The sequence below is a fragment of the Tachyglossus aculeatus genome, chromosome 1 (genome assembly GCF_015852505.1).
Source record: "Tachyglossus aculeatus isolate mTacAcu1 chromosome 1, mTacAcu1.pri, whole genome shotgun sequence".
NCBI lineage: Eukaryota > Metazoa > Chordata > Mammalia > Monotremata > Tachyglossidae > Tachyglossus > Tachyglossus aculeatus.
Genome location: NC_052066.1, coordinates 155,235,796 through 155,258,672, shown reverse-complemented (window position 1 = coordinate 155,258,672; position 22,877 = coordinate 155,235,796). Strand labels below are relative to the sequence as shown.

The following is a 22,877-nucleotide window of genomic DNA, read 5'->3' as shown; positions in this document are numbered from 1 at the left end:
TCCTGCCATCAGTTCCCTGTCATGGCCTGGGCCCATCCTGACAGAAACCCATCACCTTGAAATGTGGCCCTTGGGGACATCGGCCTGGACATGGTCCCATCAGGACCAGGAGCCGGATCTCTGGTGTGAATGAGCTGTCTCTCCAGGAGTCCTCCGGATGTCAGTTGACCACTCTGCCAGTAGATGGGAAGGACTTAGAAAAAGAGGAATGCCCTCTCACCCCCAGAAGCCTAGGAGAATCTGTTGGCAATGGCACCAAGGGAGAGGCCCGCATTGTGTCCTGTGGTTTGGAGGGCATGGATGAGGGGAATGGTGGGGGATATATGTGGGCCCTATGGGGCTGAACACCGGTGTAATCTGAGGGCCCATGGATGGCTGAAGATCTGGGAATCTGGACACGTTGCCAGAAAGGCCCTTCTCTGGAAACTCTGGAGGGTGGACCTGTCCCTGCATCCTCCTGGACATACTTGCTGTGTTCGGACATGAGTGAGATCTCGGGGGTTTGGTGGGAAGAGAACACTCGGTCCTATGGAGATGTAGCACCCATTGCAAGAGGCAGGCTAGGTGGCCAGACTCTGGATCTGGCGGGACACCTCAGCATCCACCTAGGCCTTTGATTGACACTGAGTTCTGTGGAAGTGGAGATTGTGGCAGCTCCCAGGGCATCTTGCTGGACCTCAGGTTCATGGCAGTTGAAAACCCCCCTTGACATGTCAGATCCAGGAGACAGGCAGGGAACTATGGTTGTCCCTTTAGGGGCACCATTGTGTTGACAACTCGGTTCCATGGTGGAATCTGTGGAATGTTCTGCGGACCGTGTGACCACTTGGGTCTTTCCAGTTGAATCATTACCAGAGGCACTGGAGGCAGCTCAGGTTCCATTATGGGCTGGTCATTGGCCAGCGGGGCCCTGGGAAAAATCTGGGAGAGAGCCAGGAACCCTGCCATATGAACTGTGTGACTGTCAACACATCTGAAGAATATACTGTGGCCTTCTCTGGTCCATTTCTGGAATTTTTTCTCCCAAATCACATCGGATGACCTCTCTGTCCCCAACCAATCAAAAGTGCCTTGCGGGTCAAGCCCCCATGAGGACGTGTGGGCCCCGGGCCAGGAGCCGGAGGAGATGCCAGACAGGGTCTGCCCGAGTGTCCGGGGCCGCCTGCCCTGGAACCCCTCATGGCTGCTCCAGGGACTTGCTTTCCTGTGGAGTTGAGATGGAGAAGGTGACTAGGAATTACCACACTGGAATTGACCATGACCCAGAGGACCCTGGGAGATGGAATTTTGTTAGTGGCAAGCTGCAGGGTTTTTCGGGAAAGTCTGTGGTTGCATGTCCCACCCACCCTGGAGCACTGCTCTGTCTGCAACCTCTGAACTTCCTTTGGGATGGAAATACATCAGTCCACCTGCCCAGATTTGGGGCTTGTGTGTTCTCAAAACATCCGCCCGGGCCCGAGGACAGCCCTGAGAGCAGGGAGGGGTCTCGGGAGATCTGGATCAGGGACAGATCCTGGGCAGCTTTCATGTCATTTCGCCTTGTCCCCTGATCAGGTGGGGACCGGGCTCTACCTGGCAGCTATTTCTCAACTTGCAATGCCTTTCTCATTGATCTCTTTGCAGAATGTCTTACCTGTCCAGAAGGCCGCCTCCCGGACCCTATGCATCTTCCTACGTTACAATCGTAGACGCGAACAGAGGCGTGAGGTCATTCAGAAGATAATTGAACGTAAGCCATCAAGCCATCTCTTCAGATTCCCTTCCATTCCCTAGAGATCATGAGATGATGATCCAAATAGAGATCTCAAAGATGGACGTGACTAGGGGATGTCGTCCCTCTATCTCATCCGAAAGAGCCCCCAGGATCACTTTGAGAGCATCCGGACCCTGTGGGGTCAGCCCCGCCAGGTCCCAGGAGCCTGGGTTTCTCTGTCCTAGTGATGTATGTCTGGGGATCTTTCACTCATCCCACCTCACATCTCCACATCCCTATTGCCACCACCTTGCTTCACCTGAAGCTGAGTGGGCAATTGAGAGCCAGCCGTGGGATGACTCACCTCTCTTCTTTCCAGCTCCACGCCACATATCCCTGGATCCAGGATTCTCAGTCCCCTGCAGCAGGCCGACATCAAGAATTTCTCTTTAAACCACCTTTTCTTCGATTAGGTCCCCTTCTCACTGGGACCTGCCATCCTTTCTGGGCACCCCATATTCCAGTCTTACCCTTGGGCAGCCGAGTTCTCTCTGTATCCTCTCTCCCCATCTCAGTTTGGGAAAGACCAAAGAGATTGGACCAGAGTCCAGGTCACCTGGAGTCCCAAGCCAGCAGGGGCCAGAAGAGTGACTTGGTAGCCGGGTGGGATGTCATCCACCTGGCCCAGCAGTGCTTCACCCCAAGCAATCAGTACAGTCCCACCGGAGACGTGGGGGCCTGACCTCGTTTGTTCCATCCGAAAGAATGTTGCATGTTGCCTTTTCTCTCCTGTCTCAGAACTTGGTCAAGGGAGGAGCTGTTGGAATAGGCTGCGGTTTTTGGACACCTGTGAATTTATCATCGAGATCTTCTCCCGCTCCTTTTTCTGTCAATATTTTTTTCTTCCCGTCCTGGAGCTGACTCACGATCCAGTGGCAAATGTGAGGTATGGGGGTGTCCATCTCCTGGAAAGTTGCACAGCTCAGTTTTCATTCGGGGCGTCCCATGAGGTCAGAGGTGCTTGGTCTTGCTCTGAGAGTCTGGAGCTCTTGCAGCTCACCAGATGGGGCCCGCCAGTCGGGAATCAGTAGGGTCGGTCATTTCCCGTCAATGTCTGGCCCGGCACCAGCAGGATCAGCTGCATCCCCAGAGCCCCACTGCCTGTGATGGTGGGTGGGCCTCCCTTTCTGGTTGTCTCCCAGAGGATTCCCCCAGCCTTCTCCTTTGTATCTTCATCTTCCCCATCCATCATGATGACCCCTCTGCTGAAGGCTGCATGATCCTTCCCTCCCTGAGATGCCAACCCCAGATTCCCAATCTGGTGGGCTTCTGCAGCCCCACCCATGATCTTATGCACCAGATTGTGATCAAATCCGGTGCAGGGCTGGCGCGGGCTGGGCTGGGCTGGGCTGGGCTGGGCTGGTCAGGCTGGGCTGGGCTGACACTCTGTTCATAGTGTGGACTGGGAATATTCCTCTACCAACAGAATGAAACTCTGCCACCTGTTGCCCAAGGTCAAATCGACCCTGAAGAGTTCAACGGACAAACGTCTGCTTCAGCAGTTGGAACTGTGTGTAAGGAAGCTCCTCTGTCGGGAGAAAGATAAGGACGTCTTAGCTCTTGTCAAAAAAGTGAGCGTCTCTCTCTGATCACAGAATCAGTCCCAGCTCCCAAGGCGGGAATGGGTGCCTTCACAACCTATAGTTCAGGCATACAAATGGATGTCCTCCAGGGTTGTAGACTGCTCTCCCTGGGGCTAATCCTTCTCCCTGTCCCCTCCTGTCAGCTCTGGGGAAACACCATTTTGAAAGTCAGGTGGTCACCACCTTCCCCTGTAGCGTGAGGTCTCAGTTGGGGAAGCATGGGTGGTGGGGTCTGGGATTGTCTCCTGGGGGGCTGATGGAAAACAGGGAGCCTCTCTGGTGGGTTTGTGATGGACCCGGGGATGGGGAGGCATAGTTGTGAGTGGGGCAGGGCATGGAAGAGGAGAGGTTGACGATGTGTGGGAGTGGCATGGTGTCCTTTCGGAGTCACTGGGGAGGGCCCGCACTTCTGTAACTTCCTTGGCACTGGGACGAGAGGTGGTGGACCCGTGCTGGAACCTCCCTAGACTGGTTTTGGGGAGCAGTAGGGCTGAATTCTAGGACCCAATGATGGCCTTGGGTTTGGAACAAAACGCCCCATCGGCTCCGTGGTCCCCAAAAGAGAGATAGGGGTCTAAGCATCAATTCTTGGAAGGTGGGCCTCCCGTCCGGAATTAGTAGGACCTCATCGCCACTCTGGGACAGACTCCCCATGAGTGAGTGGGTATTACAGTGCTCTGCACACAGTAAGCACTCAATAAATACGATTGAATGAATGAAAAGGGTCCGAATGGAAACCAGACAGCCCCAGTCATATCCTCCCCTTGTCTTCCCCTGTTTTGTAGACCGTGGTGGAGTTGGACAGGATGGAGGTAGCGTCCATGGACACTGTAAGTATGTGGTTGGTTCATGGAGAGGCAAGTCGGGTTGAGTCTCGGTTTGACATCTGATGTTTCAGATTCCATCTCACTGTCCACTCTAGTTTCAGGAAAGATTTTCTGAAGAAGATTTATCAGATCAGGAAAAAGAAAGAGAAGAGCTCCTCCTTTTGGAAATGGTAGGTTTTTCTTTCTTCCCGGGCTTTGATCTGGTCAGAGTTGGGGGCGAGGTGCCCTCCAGGGGAAGCCATGACACTCTTGTGACTCAAAGAGAGGAGTGTCTGGGTGTGGGAACGATTTCCTCTAGATGATAATATGGGGCTGAAGGGGATTCTGGGGAAAACCAAGGGTAAAGTCAACTGCCTCTGGGCCATCCTGAGTCAATTACGGTATTCCTCAAGAGTTTCACCCCTCATGAAACATAGGAAGGTAGTTTGCTGGATGAGATGCCTGCAGAACAGTGCCCCTTTGTGCATAAGAATATAGGATTTTGAGACTGACGGGATCCTGGGGTACCCTTCCTGTCCCTGCTGCGATTTAGTCATGGGCTCCTGTGGAGGCTCCCGGATGAGGCTTCCCCGGAGAGCTGGAAAGGGGAAAAGACCATGAGAAGTCATCCTGGGCTTCCACTCTCCTCTTTCCTATGGAGGAACTCTTCCTCACCCATTCTGCCCGAAGAGCAAAATAGAAGCGCCCACTTCCCTTCATTCCATCCCAGTGGAAGATTCCGAGTGTTGGGCCTGTCACCTCTCTGGATCTCTGAGAAATCACAGTGGTGGAACGGCTGCCTCAAGATCTCTTCATGACCGGGCAATCTGTCCCCCACCCACAGATCAGGCAGATAGGGAGAGGGATTTCCAAGGTCTCTGGTGGGATGGAGAAGAGAGCCACGGAGATGACAGAGTTTCTCAAGGAGGATGTAAAGAATTTTCAGGGCCTTGAGGACTTACCTTGATCGTGAGGCCCATCAGTCACAAACTTCATTATTTCCATTTCGACATTCCCCCTGTGAGCAAGAATATGCTCTGGCTCGAGAATTTGGCAGCCTTCTCAACCGGGTTGTGACAGCATCCAGAGAAGGTTGGCGTCCTTCCTCTGTTTCAAAGTCTGGCTTCTGCAGTGGGGTGAGCAGAGCAAGAGGGACTTGTGAGCAGGCAGAGGAGTGGCACAATTTTTTTTCAGGTGGGCAATTTCAATGTATAGGAGATTCATCTCGAGCCTGTGGATGAGAACTGTTTCACACATCTCAAAGCTTGCAAAATGCAAGTGATTACACTTCACTTTGTGACCATTTTGCCAACAGGAACGATTAGAGAAAGAGAAGCAGCAGACCAATGGAAGACTGAGCAGCGATAAAGCCCCGGAGAAGAAGCGTGAGTTGTTTGCTGGTTCTCTCTCTCACTTTCTCTCATTCATTTCATCATGGTCTTTTTGTACTAAAAGGAGACCCAACCCTCAAACCGTGGGTTTCCCAGTTTTGAAAGTGGCCGGGAATGCAAATTGGCCAGTTCAAGTTAGCTTGGATCATTTGGCTCGAGGTTACTCAAGGCACACAAAGCAAGATAACACACACAGCTGGCCTTCTGTGGAATCAAGCCCTATGGGAAAATTGAGGGGGCCAGAATAGAGGGAGAAAACAACATTCCCTCATCACCCTCTCACCTGGGGTGGGTTCCCACCAAGACAGATATGAAAAGCTTAAACAATTCACACATTTAAAATAGGTTTAATGAAACTTTGTTCTAGGTCGAGACAGTAAAACGGCAGCATCTCTGGCACCAAATCTTTCAACTGTCATTGTTGGAATCTCCACTCCGGCTCCATCGACAAGTGAGAATCTCCCCACTCACCTGGCTTTGTCTGTACTTCATCCCCCATAGTCTCGCAGATATGCTCAGTTCCTCCCCGTGTCCTTATCTCTCTCCGACCTAAGAGGTCTAGAGAAAGCCACCATCAGCCTGGGAAAAGACAGGGCCTCAGGAATTTGAATCCATACCTAGGGAGTGGTCAGCGGGCCAGGCCCCCTGGGAGAGTGCTTTCCTGTCATCGTGAGGGACCAACGGAGGCGCGTTTGAGAGCTGAAACACATCAGTCTTTGCTTTGTGTCTTTTGATGGGTTTTAGGCCGAGAGATCAAGGGATCCAAATTGGTTCGAAGCCAGTCCTTCGGCAGTCAGGCTCTTCACCCCAAATCGGGCCATGTCGACAAATGCGCTAAGTATGTCCTTTGCTCACCTGGCTATTTCCCACCTGTCGGGTCACTGTGTCCTGGAGCTCAGCCAGACCCACATGGGTCTGTGACACCCCCTCACTGTTAGGGAACCCTCCTACAGCAGCTGACCTCATCACAAAAAACAACAGCTGCCCCAACCAGCAGAGGAATGTTGAGGATCTCCCCTTTGGCCGAGCTGACAATTGCTATCACAATTGAGATAGGCATACATCTGCCAACATTTAAAATTTAACCGATAGATGATGATCCGTGACCAGGTCCCCTAGACCAAAAGGTTGTTGAAAATAATCCCTGAAATGAGCCACATCTTCCACACCCCCACCCACCCCCACCGCCCCAACACCCCTGGGTGGTTGCTGATGGTCTTCTAGGGTTACCAGATCTCAGTGAGATGATCGGGTGAGGCGGGGATGGACAGCCGGGTGGACCACCCGCGGCTTTGTCATTGAGAGCATCAGTCTGGCTCACTGTTTATGGTCACTATGGAGGAGGAAGAATGCTCCTCCCAATTGCGAACGTGATCTGGCTGGATTGGGGTTTGCTTTGGAATTCTACCCTTGGATCATCGAGGTGGTGGCAGGTCAAATTGGTCGTCTCCGGCAGGGTGGGTGTTTGCCAAAGTGGACATCCGTTTTGGGTGCCATGTGAGAGTTGAATGGGAAGGAGGCAGGGCCCTCTTGCTTGATTTGAACATGTGTCCAGCTGCATCATTTCATTCATTCAATTGTATTTATTGAGCGCTTACTGTGTGCAGAGCACTGTACTAAGCACTTAGCACTGTACTTAGCATCATTGACCCTTCCTTGTCTGATTGGATTTATTTTAGCCAAGGTTTTTCCACGGGCTATTCCCCATCCCTCTCTGGCCTAGGAAAGAATCCTTCACAATCATCGACCGGTGAGTGGCCGCCTGACCTGCTGATGAGTGTGTGATTGGAGTCTGGCTGTATGCATCGGGTGACCTCATGCAAGCTGGGATACAAATTTGAACTGCACTACCCTTTCTCAATCACGGCCCCTGCCCTGCGTGAGCGACTGCAGTGATTTGCAGAATGTGTTCTACAACACGGGTGGGGATGTGTGGTGGGTGTTCCTCCTACGTGTACTGCAGCTTCCCAGAGGGAAGTGTAAGATTTTAAGTGAAACCTGTGACCAGTAGGCTCCCAGCACATTTGTGAGAAGGTAGGGTTTTTTTGGGGGGAGGGTGGGTGGCGGGCTCTTTCCAGAATGTTGGTCAGATATTTCCGGACCCCCATCTGGGTCTCTTTGGTCCATCCCTGCCTTTTAAAAGCACCCATGTGGCAGCTGTCTGTGGGGCCCTGTCCCACATTTTTCCCATTGATTCTCATGTGACCATCTGGCAGCCCCCCTGACTCAAGACCATCATTTAGGGGCAGGGAATAGGGAGGTTGTAGTTCTGAAAGTGAGATGGGAGAAAACTGGAAAGGGGAATCCTGCTGGAACACTCTGCCTGTCCAAGTGGGGAAATCTCTGAAATCCTTAATGGGCTGCTGCAGTGGAAGCCCTTGGTGAAGAGAACAGAAAATTTTGGCGTGGGCCTCCAGAAACCCTTTTCAGTTCTGAGGGCTAAGTCCCCCTTTTTGTACTGAACCTTAAGTGGACCCATACAAGAGTGATATGTCAAAGCTCGATGGATTCAACCATTTCATAACAAACTCGAGGTCTGTGAAGGGGGATTGGCAGGGTGAGTGCTTTGTGTTCTCTTACAATCCAGCAGTCGGGATGGGTGTCATTTTCTCTGTGAGGAAGTGACCGTGGTACTTTGGGCAAGTAATTGAGGCTAGTGATGACACTTTCCACTCATGAAATGTAGGTCTCTGTCACCCCAGAACTATTTTGTCTGACTCATGTTTTCACTACACCCAAACCCTCTGCTCCGCCTGCAGCACGGCTCCCCCTCCTCCTATCTGCCCGAAGATGGAAGAAGGGAGATAAAGAGAGTAGGAGAGAAAGAGAGAGAGTGTCAGGTAGACAGACAGACATGGATGATCCTTCTGACCTCTGGCTGCATTTGTCTTTTTCAGACGTTCTGTCTCAGATTCATGACACCCCTTTGCCTGGCACCTCCCAGATAGCTGACTCAACTGACATGAAGAATGACAGCCGTAGAGATCCTCCACGACGGAAGGGTTCCACGTAAGTTGTCGCCAAGAAACAGGATGGTCAAACGCCGTTCTTAGGCATGACTGTCCCCACACCTGCCATAGTGAACACTGTTAAACACTTTCCTTGGTAGATTGCTTGGCCCCCGTAGAAATGGAGGGTCATCTTCCTGCAGGTCATCTTTGTCTAGGAGTGGTTTCATGTGAGTGGTAGGTGTGTAACACTCACCCTGTCGCAAGTGCTAGGGTAAGTATAGGGCAATCCTACTAGGCATGGTCCCTTTAAGGGGATCTCCCTAGGTGTGGTCCCCAAGGTCTGAGAGGGATGGAGATGGGGATTCCACTCCCTGTGGGGTGGCACATGTCTCCCAAATTCAGCCCAGTGCTCTTTTTCTCCCTGTGTGAAGGGTGCATTTCTGGGTTGGGCCTCAGACCTCACCAATGCAGGATGGGAGAAGGTCCACCTTGCAGGGGCCCGGTCTCATGTGGTCGGGTCCAGACACCATTGTTTCAGTGGAGGGAGTGGATCCCTGTGGTATCTTTGGTAGTGTTTCTCCAAAAAGAGCTGCACGGAACCATCCTGACTTTTGTCGAGAGGGCCCTGGCCTCATTGCCAATTGGGAAGTGAACTCCAGTGAGATAGTCTCTCTGGAGCGGGTGGACTTGGGGTGAGAACGTCTTCTCAAGAGAGTGGTGGTAGAGGTGGTCCATTCTCACCAAGCCAAGCACATCTCCCAAATTGGAGAGGAACCATAGCCCTCTCGATATGGTGCACCCTAACACTTCCATCCAGGAGCGGTGGACAAGAGAAGGATGTTCAACACACCAGACATCTTTCCACTGGTCTCCCTAGTCAAGCTCCATTTTCCCCCTTTGGTCCAATGGGATCAGAGGGGAAAGCAGAGTATTGTTTCCAAAGATTGATTTTTCTCAATTACCAGCATCTGATGGACGGATGACATGATGGGGACAGAATGACATTCTCTTTGTTAATCGGTCCATAGCTGATTCCTAAGTAAAGCATTCAAAATTTCCTGTCTAGGTGAGACCAGCCACCTACTCTCTGATACTTCGGAGAAGCAAGCAACTTCTTTGCGAGGAAGCTTTCTAAGATAATTTGAGGAGCTGATTTTTCTGGGCTGTTCAGAGTAACATCTCCCCTTCAGGATTCTCTCGGGCTTTCTCAATGAGTGGAAAATCCATCCCGGCAATGTTTGGTTCTCTACTTTTTTGGGATTAAAAAAAATATGAAAAAGCCTTCATCTCTTCCATGACAAGACCACTTAATGAAGAACATAGTTCCATTTTGCTTCCCACGACTGCATCAGAACAGATCCATTGACCATCTGAGAGATTCCTACAGAGCTTCCATCTGGGAAATGTTCATACCCACTGAAATCCCACAGTTGTGGAAGTTTCCCTAGAATTCAGACAATATGGCGTGTTCGAATTATCTTTTGTGAATACAACCCTTCAGATCTAATTCAGAGGTCAAAGGAAAATTAGAATATCCCCATTGCCTCCTCATCTGACCTCCGAATTGATCCTCAGTCCCTCCCATCCATAATCTTGGTCGAAGCGACTGTCAGGTGTGATGTGGAGCAGGAGCATCTGATGGGCAGTATGACTTTCAGTGTCTAAGACCCTCATGCGTCTGAGGCTGTTGGCACCTGAGGGCATGTGCTGAGGGTTGGTGGGAGGCGGCGAATGTGTTGCTACATGCTCTTTAACAATTCGTGTCAAAATGACACCTCACTGGTGTGAGTGGTGGTGGCCCAAATTGATGGGGTACTCTCAGTTGGCTCGGTGGGGCAGGTGGGCTCCCTTCCTTCTCCCTGAAGATTGAAAGGGAAGATATGGCTGTGAGGGTGCTTACCTTGGCCCTTTGAGGGTTCTACGCCCGTGCTGGTCTGATATGGAGACATTGCAAACGTGACAACAGTAAGCTTTTAAATAGGGCATTAAACTTAAAAGTTATTTAAGTGCAGTTTCTTTCAAAGCCTAAAAACTCATGAGAAGGTTCCACATTTTACTCTGGTTTCAGATGGAAGTAGGTGGCTTCAGGTCAGTGTAGCTGTCATGGGGCTCCAATCAGTGGGTCCAAGATCTTTCCCAAATTAGATTCCGTTATACTGTAATGGTATTTGTATGTTTTGAGTGCTTACTATGTTCCAGGCACTGCACTAAGTTCTGGGATTGATATAAGGAAATTGGATACAAGTACATGGGGCTAACAGTCTTAATTCCCATTTGACAAATGAGGTATCTGAGGCACAGAGAAGTGAAGAGACTTACCCAAGTTCACACAGCAGACAAGTTTCAGAGCCAGGATTAGAATCCAGATCCTTCTGACTCCTATTCCAGTGCCCTCACAAGTGCTTAGTACAATGCTGCGCACACACAGTAAGCACTCAATAAATGCCACTGATGATGATGATGATGGTGACATGGAGTGTTTTTTTTTTCTTTTCCCCCCTCTCTTGTTATTTGGTGGGAATCCAGAAAATCAAATCCCTGATCGGTCCGGCAGATGAAAGGGAGACTGGAGGCGGCTGAGGGTCAGGAGTGGTGGACAGAGCTTATCCTACAAGGAGCGGGGAGGGAGGCCATCGCATCTGACATTGCCCTGCCTGCTGTGTCCTGGGGACCTGTTAGAGATTGTCTCTGGCGACGGTCGTATCATGCCCCGCTTTTCCAGAGTGGCGTCTCATCGACAGCTCACCGTGACATCAGACTCTGTAAAGTGCACGCCTAGATCGTGACCACCACCTGCTGCATCGGTCATGGTCTGAGCCCCTCAGCCTTCGCCACGATGATGTCTGATTGCCAAGACGACCCATGGTGGGAGGGCGGATCCGTGACCTTTCATCAGATGTTGCCCTGGCTAGAAAGTGGACTGAGACATCACAGGGTAGACGCCCAGGGATGGAGTGCATCCCAGGAAGCTGCCAACGTGTTGTTCCGATGGCAGTTGTCTCCAATCCAGAGCAGTCTAGAGAAAGAACGCTGTGGGTTTCTCATGAAAGTTTAGGCATTGGAAGTGAGAGATGAAGGATTCTGTCCCTCTCCCCAAATGGTTTCTAGTTGAGCTCTTCCATTTAACTGTCAGCATCCCAACAGAAAAGTCAGTCACACTTTGGCTGATGGCACTCAAATGCTTGAAGGTTTCCATTCAGTCGCACCTGTAGAAGACACATGGTTTCTCTCAACACACTCCTGCCTGAGTTTTGGCATGAGAAGTGGTTCTTGCCTTGTCCTTCTCATGACACAAGTAGCCTACATGCATCTAGGAGACCAATTTTTTCCGACCATCGACCCAGCTGCTGGAGTACGACAGAGATGATTTGCTCAGGGAACGCAAACGTGCACAGGCGCCGCTGGTTTCTAGAAAGCCTTTGTCAGGAGTTGACTTGGTGATTGTCTTTTCAGTTGTGTTGTCATACGGCGTCTGGGTGTCCACTCAGACGTGTCATGGCACGATGTTCATTTCTACGAGAGCTGACGGCCAATCATGCTGTGTACTTCGAGGAATAAAAGGAGGGAAGAGAGCAGCGTTGATTTTTCTTGTTTATTTTGGGGTTGTTGTTCTCTGGTTGGGCATTCTCCCAGGGACACTGGCATCCTGTAGGGCCAGACTGGGGATTCTCAAGTGTTCCCACGTCAGTCCTGCTGGCCCTCTGGGCCATGGTCTCTCTCCGGCTTCCCATCTGTCAGAAAACATGAGTTGTACAGGGCTGATGTGATGTGAGGGATGGGGTGGCGATGTTGGCCAGGGGACTTTTCAAGCTGTGAGCCTTTCATGAGAAAGTTCAAAGAGTGCCTTGAGGCAATGTACCCTTGTCGTTGGGACCTTGTCTATTCCCATGGCAGGTATCGATCAACTTGCATGCTTGGGCACATCTGCCTGCAGAAGGGAGTATGGAAGCAGTGCCTTTGCAGGTGGAGCTCTGGGCATGTGGTCACTTTGTTTTGGAAGTACTGTCCATGACCGCTTACAAGGTGTCCCCCAGGGCCAAGGCTTGAGCTTCTCTGTCGGTCCTGGAGAAGGCAGAACTGTAAAACAGGGATTAAGACTGTGAGCCCCATGTGGGGCAACCTCATCATCATCATCATCAATCTTATTTATTGAGCGCTTACTGTGTCCAGAGCACTGTCCTAAGCGCTTGGGAAGTACAAGTTGGCAGCATATAGAGACAGTCCCTACCCAACAATGGGCTCACAGTCTAAAAGGGGGAGACAGAGAACAAAACCAAACATATTAACAAAATAAAATAAATAGAATAGATATGTACAAGTAAAATAAAATAAATAAATCAATAGAGTAATAAATATGTACAAGCATATATACATATATACAGGTGCTGTGGGGAAGGGAAGGAGGTAGCATGGGGGGATGGAGAGGGGGACGAGGGGGAGAGGAAGGAAGGGGCTCAGTCTGGGAAGGCCTTCTGGAGGAGGTGAGCTCTCAGTAGGGCCTTGAATGGAGGACAAGAGCTAGCTTGGCGGATGGGCAGAGGAAGGGCATTCCAGGCCCAGGGGATGACGTGGGCCGGGGGTCGATGGCAGGACAGGCGAGAACGAGGTACGGTGAGGAGATTAGCAGCAGAGGAGCGGAGGTTGCGGGGTGGGCTGTAGAAGGAGAGAAGGGAGGTGAGGTAGGAGGGGGTGAGGTGATGGACAGCCTTGAAGCTCAGGGTGAAGAGTTTCTGCCTGATTACCTTCTATCTACCCCAGTGGTTAGAACAGTGCCTGGCACATAGTAAGTGCTTGACAAATACCATTATTATTATTATTATTATTAATAACAGCTGTTGTGACTATGATGTTTCTTTTGGTAATTTGGGATCTGGTGTCACCGTGTGCTCAAAATGGCTGATCCTTTTCAAATGGAGGAGCTCCCAGACTCCCGCAGCTCAACAGCATCAGACAGCTGAGCTGAGTCTCAGCCTTAGTTTCCAAAATCTCAGGAGGCGGACAGATGGCACCTGTTCCTCTGCCATATGCCCAAAACTTGACATGACAAAAAGGACATCTTTGGGGCATGGCCAGGGTCAAGATCCCGATGAGGGGCTGCCGCAAGCCTATGGTCTGTTGCATGGAGTGCATAGTGCTCTGCCTACAGTAAGCACTCAATAAATATGATTGACTGACTGACTACGGGATAAATGGGGTCGGGACCTGTGGGAGTTTGGAGGACAGCTCTCTGGTGCAGCTGTAGGGTCCACTGTGGGGAGGTGGTCTTCATAATCCACCTGGTCATGGTGGAACCTGGTTCCTCTTCCCTCTGTCTGACGGAGGGACGGATAATGAGATCAAGATCTCCGGTACCTTGGTTTGACCCATCTTTCCCTCAAAGCACGTCAGCTGAGATTAGCTCATGGGTCTACCAGTGTAATACGAAGGGAAAAGGCTGAAAACTCAAGGGGCGAGCTCCCTTTCCCCCAGCTCCCATCATCTGCTGGGACCATATGCTTCTCGACCTCACCATTTGGATGATCTATTACCGCTGCTTCTCTTGGGTAACAAGATGATCCTTCCATATGACCTTCCCCCGTGAGACTGCATGTCAAAGCCTGTTTATTCAAGTGACCCAGGTAAACCAGGGTATGTCATCCCAGCATAATCTTCCAGATGTGTGCATTTGCCCTAAAGAGTTACAGCTAAAGATATGGAACTCACCTGTATATATGTATATATGTTCGTACGTATTTATTACTCTATTTATGTATTTATTTTATTTGTACATATTTATTCTATTTATTTTATTTTATTAATATGTTTTGTTTTGTTCTCTGTCTCCCCCTTCTAGACTGTGAGCCCGCTGTTGGGTAGGGACCATCTCTGTATGTTGCCGACTTGTACTTCCCAAGCACTTAGTACAGTGCTCTGCACACAGTAAGCACTAAATAAATACGATTGAATGAATGAATAAATGAACACCCGAATGTTCCCCAAGAATCCAGTTAGCATGCAGGATTCTGAACTGAGCAAGTTCTTCCTTTTTTTTTGTAGTGATACTGTGTGGGAATCTCTTCTAAAGGAAAGCATTTCCATCCACAAATTATCAACAAGTGGAGAGGAACTGGTACTGTTTAAATCATTAGAAGAAAGGAATGTCCTTTATGAAATGGCTTTTTTAACGCTTGGGTGAGAGACCTTTCTCTGTGAACAGTTCCCGAGATGATAGGATTGCCTTTGCTGGACTGATGCAAGCTTGGGGCTGGACTCTTGCCCCTCCCATTCTGCACCCAGTAGCCCCCAGGGAACCCTACCTTCTACTACATACACGAGTCAGAACTGGGAGAATACAACAATTAGTGATTGTTTTATTCTAGTGCTATATCCTAAAAAGAGCTAGGGTGTGGGCTACGATCTTGAAAAAGCTGCACACTGATTCTCAGTCATGCACCTCGCTCATTTTCCTTTGAATCTGACTGAAAAAAGGGCTAGATGAGCTCTGGGATCTCTCTGGGTCAAATTCCCAGGCCCACCAGGTCAGATCTCACCAGACCGTGAGTATTCTGGAGCCATCAGTTCCACTGAAAGGATAATCTGTTCCTGTGCCTTGAGTGGACGCCCCATATAAGTGAAAAATGCCTCCAGTTATTATTCTAATTTGGGAAGTCCCATCCCTGTACATTTCCTGGAACTTGGACCCCTGACTTCGGCCAACCCAAGCAACCTCACCTGTCCTCCTCCTCCTAAGTATTGAATCTCCATTTGATCACCTTCATCATTCAATTTCCTCATGGCCTAGTGGGTCGCCTGAGGACCCAAGGCAGGTGGTGCCAGGATGCCGAACTTTGTCCCCTGGATCCCTGGGCTATGCCCCCCATGCTCCTTGGTGGTGAGGTCAATAGTTATTTCAAGCTATTTCACCTCAGAGAAAGATCCATTAGATAATATCATCGGAGCGGAAGCCATTGCCCATCGTCTCACACAGCAGGCAGAAAAGATAATTTTTCAAGGAGTCCACTGGGGGAACCGACACATAATATCACCTCTTTCAAAATTTCCCAGGTGCCTGAGAAAGTAAAGATTGAGAAATATAGCTGGGAAGCATGAGAGATTATCGCTTCAATTTTTTATTAACCTGCCGCCCCTTCTTTTGGGCCTGAGAGACTCCAGGTCAGACGTCCTCTCCAGGAAGCCTCAAGAGAATGGCTATCTGAGATGGCCAGGGGTCCTCATGGAAAGGTCTGTGTTGAACCATGCCATGGGTTGCACAGATGGACACGTCAGAGTCATGATGGGTCAACGACTCTGCCCATGAAGAGTAGTGCTCTCGAGACGTCTTCATAGATCATAAAATGGAAGGGCCGGTCAACCCTGAGGACAGGAGGCATTGCATAGGCTGTGATCTCAGATGCCATTGCCACCGCTGCTGTTGCTCCCATCTCATCAACCTCGATTGCTGCCCTCTGCACAATCTGATTATGGGAACAGACAGATGACAGATGATTGGACCAGACCCAGCCATCCCGAGACCCACATGTTCCGAAACCCGCAAGTCAGACGTTGACCCTTCTGCAGTGGTGGACAGTGCTTATCCTACAAGGAGCAGGGAGGGAGGCCATCACATCTGACATTGCCCTGCCTGCTGTGTCCTGGGGACCTGTTCAAGAAGAATGGGATTTCTCTGAGGTCCCCGGAAATGTGACCGACAATTCATTCTGTAACCAAATGAGGGACCTGAGATCCAGCTCTGTCAAGAAAGCCTTGAGAAAGTGCCCTCCTGACTTTGAGAGAGAAAACATAGTTATTCCAATTCATTCATTCATTCATTCATTCATTCAATTGTATTTATTAAGCGCTTACTAAACGCTTACTTAGCACTGTACTAAATGGTTGGGAAGTACAAGTTGGCAACATATAGAGACGGTTCCTTCCCAACAGTGGGCTCACAGTCTAGAAGGGGGAGACAGAGAACAAAACAAAACATATTAACAAAATAAAGTAAATAGAATAAATATGTACAAATAAAATAAATAGAGTAATAAATACGTACAAACATATATACATATATGATGAACTTTTTCGAAGACTAAATGCCTCTTGTGGGTTTTTTCTTGCCCCTCAGTCGAAAGTGAGAAAATGTCAGGGTGAAAAAAATTTGAATTTGAACTCCCAACTTCAGGCATCTGGGCAACTTTGAGCCATTGTGGAAAAATCATTTAGGCATAGCACTCAACACTAAAAGACTGTAGGCTGAGACCGATGCAAAAATTGACTCACCAAATACCCACCCCAAAACGTCCTCTGCATCTCTCCTGGCACCTGGGAAGAGTTTGGAGAGAGCCCCCACAATTGTGACCTGCTGCTCTCCAAACTATGCAACATCTCACCTTAGAGATTTTGAAAGCCTCCTTTGGAGCCGCGAATCCACTGAGGTCTGCCCCCTGGGAGAAGATGCTTTTGATTCCCATCCTCTTCAGCAGTTGGTGCATCTTGTATTGCTGATCTAGCTTGAACTTTGGCAGGAAGACCTCCATTTGGCTAAGGAAGAAATAGGCCGTCATGATCGCCAGAGGGTCCCGGTGGGAATTCCTCCATTTTCAGGTTCCAGGAATTTGAAAACCAAGGCCAAAGTTGGGTGATGGGCCTTAAATTGGGACCTTCTGTGATTTATTTCTCTGGGGAGCATGTGGTCATGGAGGTTCCAGGGTTCCACCACCCTGCATCCTGTCTCCTGATCCTGGGGGATCATGGTTGCTCACCTGTGACCTTGGGAATGGGATTTTGGACAGAGAGAGGGTGACTGCTAACCATCCAGAGGAGGCAGGGCTAGCCCCCTACACCCTGCTGCCTGAACATTCACCCGACAGGGACCGGGCTCAGGACGTAAGGTGCGGGAAGTGAAGGGGCCTTGTGGGTCCATCGGGGCCTGCTTGTGGGGAGGACGAGGTGCCATACCGGACTTCCATGCGGCTTAGCCAGGTGTCCAACAGTTCCACAGTGAAGTAGTCCTCGATGGAGAGGTGCTCCCCAGGGATGTCTGTAATGATCACCAGCATGCTTGCCTTCCCTCTGAAGGGGAGCCTGAGCACAGTGCACCCCAGGTCCTGATCGTATGTTGTGGTGAAGTGGTTGACCTGGGACATGGTGGGCACTAGGACGGTGCTGTACCTACTTGGGTGGAAGGTTTCCAGTCTGGTGTCGGAGGGGTCGAATGGGTGCAGCCATTTCCCTGTGGAGGCGAGAGAGGGGGTGTAATGGAGGATGGAGGATGGAGATTTCACAATGAGACCGAGCCGTGAACCCCCGCCTGCCCTCGCCTGTCGGATGCCACCCGTGCCACATCCCGTGGGTCTGGTGAGCCACCCACTCTCCCTCCCTCTTGGGCATGGACATCCCTCACAGGATCTGGTCAGCCAGGGACCTCACTGGATAGCTGAGATCTGTGCCGAATCCCACCTGACGCTCTCATGTCTGCATGTTCTCACTGAAAGGGGAGGGGGTGTCAGTGACCTGAGTCTGCCTCCTCCCCTATCCTCACCTCCCCCTGCCCCCGTTTTAACCATGTCACTGTCACCCAGAACTCCTCGTTTAGCCTGCACATCGAGTGAGGAGAGAAAAGGGAAACTAGGCTCCAAATTGTTCTCGGGGGACACACCATACAGTTTGGAAGGAGAGAGGGCAGCCGGTCCCAATGTGATCGGTTGGCCAGCTGGGTCTTGCCATCGTTGGTGATGCCCCCATGAAAAGTGCTCTCCCTCACTTCAAAGCCCTACTGAAGGCACATCTCCTCCAGGAAGCCTTCCCTGACTGAGCCTTCCTCTCCACTTTTCCCACTCCCTTCTGCATCACTCATCCTTGCTCCTTCATTCACGCTCCCTCCCTTCTCCACCTCACACACACACACACATATATATGTATATATATATATATATATATATATATATATATCTGTAATTTATTTATCTATTTATTTATATTAATGTCTGTCTCCCCCCTAGGCTGTGAGCTCATAATGGGCAGGGCATGTGTCTGACGTTATATTGTACTCCCCCAAGTGCTTAGTTCAGTGCTTTGCACACAGTAAGCACTCAATAAATACGATTGAATGAAAGGGGAGAGGAGGGGGAGAAGGGGACCCCCATGATGAATCAGATGGCTGGGATGATACCCCTGGAAACCCAAAGGAGCCCATGGCTATCACTGCGCACCTTTGAAGAAGATGTAGTCTGCTAGGATTGCTCGAACATCGGGCTCAATGTCTTGCAGGAGCAGCGGGATCTTTCCTTGAGTCTCCTCCTCAATGTGACGGTTGATGACCGTCCTGGCCTCCACCATTTCACTAAAGTCCACAGGCACGTATGTCATGTTTAAGTAGCTTCTACTCAGGTTGAGGAAGTTCTCCTCTATTTCCAAGTGTCTGTCAACAAAAGCAAAGCTCCCCCGGTCGAGAGAGAGGTTGCGGTTTCCCAAGAGGATGTCCCCGAGCTGCCCAAGGAGCCGGAGTGGGAGAGATGGCTCAGCATCTCCCCAGGGCTGTGAGTTTGGGCTGCGCATGGAGAGCATCAGGGCCATCGTGGCGTACATCGTTGAGATTGGGGAGAAGACGACATTGCCGTCGTGCCTGGAGGTGATTCTTCGGAAGAGCTTGAAGCCAAAGTCAGTGTTCTTCCCCACCAGGTCCCGCAGGAGGGTGGCTGTCCTGGGTGCATCCCCTTCTGGTTGCTGCCCCGTGTCAAGGCGAATCTCTGGGGGGCCCTCAGTCTCTTGAGCTCCATCGGTTTTGCCCCAAGGAATGAGGATGAGGAGGAGGTGGAGGAAAAGTGGAGGGAGACAGATGGCCATCTTCATCGAGCCAACTGGGGAGACTGAGAAGGAGCACTGCCATGAGGAGGGATGTGCTTGGAAAACCTCAGGGAGGGCAGCTGTCCCCCATCTGTTGGACCGACTCGATCTCCTATGATGGAACTTCTATGGGGTAACTCTGACTCATGGGTCCCATGGCTCGAAAACAATACTGAGCTGCCCTGAATTCATCAAGAGAGCATTCAACCCCCTTCCTATCCTCAGGTGGGCCCTAGGCTGGGGTTTTGTGAATCGCCAAAGAGGCCACATGGGATTCACTCTAGAAATTCCAATGGAGGCTAGGCACTCCGACAGGTTGATTTCCTCAAATGGGTGTAGACCAGAGGTCTTGCACAAAAGAAATGGAGCGGCTGAATGGGCGAGACTTTCAGAGAGTGTTCTGTGTCCTACTGCTTGCAAGCCATGCCATCTATGGCTGACAAGACCCTCCTGGCAGAATCTCAGACCTATTCTGCCCTACTCACTATCTCTTCTCCATCCTCAGCTTCCCTTCTCTCAGTTTTCAGAAAGCTTTTTCTCTGTTTGCTTACCCACTCTCTCTTCTTTCTCCCATCCTGCTCAGAACGTGTCCCTCACTTTGCTATTTCCTTGCCTCCCCACCCTTGCCGCTTCCCTTGAGGAGTCTCTCTCCCCTCAGCATATAGGGTCCCTAGTAACATCTCATATGCCATTTGGGGGTTATGTGTGATGGAGGGCAGATCGTGGCCCAGGTGATGGACCTCTACTACCCTCCTCCTCCCTCTCTGACCCTCCCAGGGATGAAGGGCCCATGGCAGCGTTCTTGGAATGTGAGCTCCCCTCTCTCCTGTGAGCTTGTTGTGGGCAGAAATTTGTCTATTTGTTGTTTTATTGTAGGCCCCTAAATGCTTAGTACAGTGCTTTGCACACAGAAAGTGCTCAATAAATACGATTGAATGAATGAATAAATACTGCCACAGAAGGCCAAATAACTCAGAATTGGGCTCATCTCAACCAAAATGTGAGTCATCCTGGTGAGGAGCTACATCCAGTTCTCAAAACCTGGGGCCAGCCAGGACATCAGTAGTTGGAATGGGACGGTAAGAGCATCCCAAATCTGGGAAATGCATCTCCAAGAGACCATCAAACTATTATCAATATGAAAGTGGCAGGAGATGTGGAAGCAAAGATATTTGGTAGATCAATTGGTTGAGCATTTCCGAACACTCTGTTCAGTGGTCTGTGCATGGGGAGGGGGGATGCTTTGGGGGAATCGGTAGACACACTCCCTTTCTTCATGGAGCTCTACCCCTCTGAAGCTCAGTATAGTCATTGAAATAGACCGCAAGTGGGAAGTGGTGGAGTGTAAGGTTATATACATGAGCCCTTTTTATACTCACCCGCCCTGGGGTACTCGAGGGAAACACCTCCATGTGGAGAATCAGATGGAGTAAAACAGGGTTAGTTGGGTGAGGCCTTTAAAGTTCTCCTAAAGATGGGTAAAACAGGGAGTCTGATGGATAGGAAGAGGGGCTGAACGTCAGGCAAGAGTGGGACGTTGGGTGAAAGGCCAGCTGCTACATTGGAAAAGATGCATTCCCTGATGTTTTCCCAGTGAGAGACTTCTGGGTCAAGTGGCCCTCCGTGACACAAGGAGGGTTGCCAGCCAGGACTGCCCATGGTGGTCAGAAAGTGGATCTCAGAAAGGGCCAGATTCCCCAGGGATCTCCATCTGAGAGGTTTCCCTCTGGATGCACTTACCACTCTGACAGACAGAAAGTTTCGCGGGGAGGTTGTGGAGGGGAGTGAGTGAGTGAGTGAGTGAGTGAGTGAGTGAGTGAGTGAGTGTGTGTGTGTGTGTGTGTGTGTGTGTGTGTGTGTGTGTGTGTGTGTGTGTGTGTGTAGTCTGACAGGAATTCACAAGATGGTAATTGTCAGTCAGAACTTGGGGAAGGAAAATCCTGCACCTAAATTTTCTGTCTCCTTTCTCCACAGAGCCACCCTTCTTTGAGGGGGAAATGAGGCTTGGGAAAAGATCCTGAGAGAAATGGGAAATGTTGGGAAAAGAGGATACCACTATCATTGCTGACCCAGGGGTGAGGCACATAAGGAGCCATTCTCAACCTGAACCGCCTCTCTAAACTTGGAAATGTTCGTCAAACCAGTTCATCGACATGGAGGGTCCCCCTCCCCAATTTTTATACGTATCTAAAACCATTAAAAGCTTCATCTTACCAACCAAAGGGTCTACGGTGGCTCCGCCGGAGATCTCGCAGTCAAAAACAAAGTTAAAAGGTGAATGTTCTGCTCCTGCCTTCTTTGAAACGGCAAATATTGACTTAAGGGTGGTGGTCCAATATTGACATAAGGTTGGTGGTCCCATCTGGTTTAGGGAAGTTAATCAGTAATGGGTCAGATTTGCACAAGTGGCCCCTGAAACATATTTTCTGCTAAGCATGCTTTGAGTCGATGGAAAGAAAATCATGACCTTAGCCTTAAATAAACCCAATCCATATGGCTGCTGATGCTGATCATGTTGCCGTTGCTCCCCAGAGCATTTGGTGTGTGAGTGAACCTGCAGGCAAAGTTCTTGACTAGCCTAAGGATCGCATAGGAGACCTGTTCCTCCTGTCATTCACCTGTGATTACAGGTATCTTCACGACAGATGACTGATCGATGGAATGGGCAGATGATCTTTTCTGAGCCCCATCCATCTGAGATATCAAGCCAACCTTGTATACCCCAAGTTCATCCTTGCGTGCTTTAACTCTGCCTTCTCCTCTTCCAGGCAGTTATTTCTCCAACCTTATTTACTCCCATGCCCATTACCCTCACTAGTTTCTCCAGACATTTAGCACCTTCCTCAAAACCCCTGCAACCCCCGCCCACCTCCTCCATTTCTTTCCCTTAATGACCTGGACATATACTTTATTGAGAATATTGAAACCATCAGGAATGATCTCCCTAAAATCTCCCCTGCTTCTCTCATTCATTCATTCATTCATTCAATCATATTTATTGAGCGCTTACTGCGTGCAGAGCACTGTACTAAGCACTTGGGAAGTACAAGTCGGCAACATATAGAGACAGTCCCTACCTAACAATGGGCTCACAGACTAGAAGGGGGAGACAGACAACAAAACAAAACAAAACAAAACAAAACAGGTAGACAGGTGTCAAAAACGTCAGAACAAATAGAATTAAAGCTATATGCACATCATTAACAAATAAATAGAATAGTAAATATGTACAAGCAAAATAAATAGAGTAATAAATTTGTACAAATACATACAAGTGCTGTGGGGAGGGGAAGGAGGTAGGGTGGGGAGATGGGGAGGAGGAGAGGAAAAAGGAGTCTCAGATGGGAAGGCCTCCTGGAGGAGGTGAGCTCTCATTAGAGCTCTGAATGGAGGAAGAGAGCTAGCTTGGCAGATGTGTGGAGGGAGGGCATTCCAGGGGAAGGACGTGGGTCGGGGGTCGACAGCAGGACAGGCAAGAATGAGGTACAGTGAGGAGGTTAGCGGCAGAGGAGTGGAGGGTGCGGTCTGGGCTGTAGAAGGAGAGAAGGGAGGTGAGGTAGGTGGGGGCG

General features: G+C 50.1%; 2 protein-coding genes across 5 annotated transcripts in view; one reads left to right on the top strand and one right to left on the bottom strand.

Annotated features, from left to right (window-relative positions):
* The window catches only part of PPP4R4 (protein phosphatase 4 regulatory subunit 4), a 36,488-nt gene extending 24,429 nt beyond the window's left edge, over nucleotides 1-12,059 (top strand). Inside the window, exons 15-25 of one of the 3 annotated variants that reach the window (XM_038746070.1) lie at nucleotides 1,624-1,729; nucleotides 2,492-2,639; nucleotides 3,180-3,324; nucleotides 4,122-4,166; nucleotides 4,259-4,333; nucleotides 5,458-5,527; nucleotides 5,901-5,984; nucleotides 6,278-6,371; nucleotides 7,213-7,283; nucleotides 8,431-8,542; nucleotides 11,207-12,059. In XM_038746070.1, the coding sequence (XP_038601998.1) occupies nucleotides 1,624-1,729; nucleotides 2,492-2,639; nucleotides 3,180-3,324; nucleotides 4,122-4,166; nucleotides 4,259-4,333; nucleotides 5,458-5,527; nucleotides 5,901-5,984; nucleotides 6,278-6,371; nucleotides 7,213-7,283; nucleotides 8,431-8,542; nucleotides 11,207-11,270 (1,014 nt within the window). In that variant the 3' untranslated portion in view covers nucleotides 11,271-12,059. Of the gene's footprint in view, nucleotides 1-1,623; nucleotides 1,730-2,491; nucleotides 2,640-3,179; nucleotides 3,325-4,121; nucleotides 4,167-4,258; nucleotides 4,334-5,457; nucleotides 5,528-5,900; nucleotides 5,985-6,277; nucleotides 6,372-7,212; nucleotides 7,284-8,430; nucleotides 8,543-9,550; nucleotides 10,780-11,010 lie in introns of those variants that run through there. The other 2 variants (XM_038746068.1, XM_038746069.1) reach the window with 2 other exon arrangements.
* Nucleotides 12,060-15,568: 3,509 nt separating this feature from the next.
* On the bottom strand, nucleotides 15,569-21,685 carry SERPINA10 (serpin family A member 10). Of its 2 annotated transcripts, XM_038741772.1 has the most exons (6): nucleotides 21,523-21,685; nucleotides 20,688-20,714; nucleotides 18,675-19,331; nucleotides 17,422-17,695; nucleotides 16,854-17,004; nucleotides 15,569-15,938 (listed from the first exon to the last, which is right to left on the bottom strand). In XM_038741772.1, exons 1-6 carry the CDS (start codon nucleotides 21,668-21,670, stop codon nucleotides 15,753-15,755), a joined length of 1,443 nt encoding a protein of 480 aa, XP_038597700.1. In that variant the 5' UTR covers nucleotides 21,671-21,685; the 3' UTR covers nucleotides 15,569-15,752. The 2 variants fall into 2 exon arrangements, with proteins under 2 accessions (XP_038597700.1, XP_038597249.1); XM_038741321.1 differs by lacking the exon at nucleotides 20,688-20,714 and having other exon boundaries at nucleotides 21,523-21,611.
* Between the last annotated feature and the right edge of the window lie 1,192 nt (nucleotides 21,686-22,877).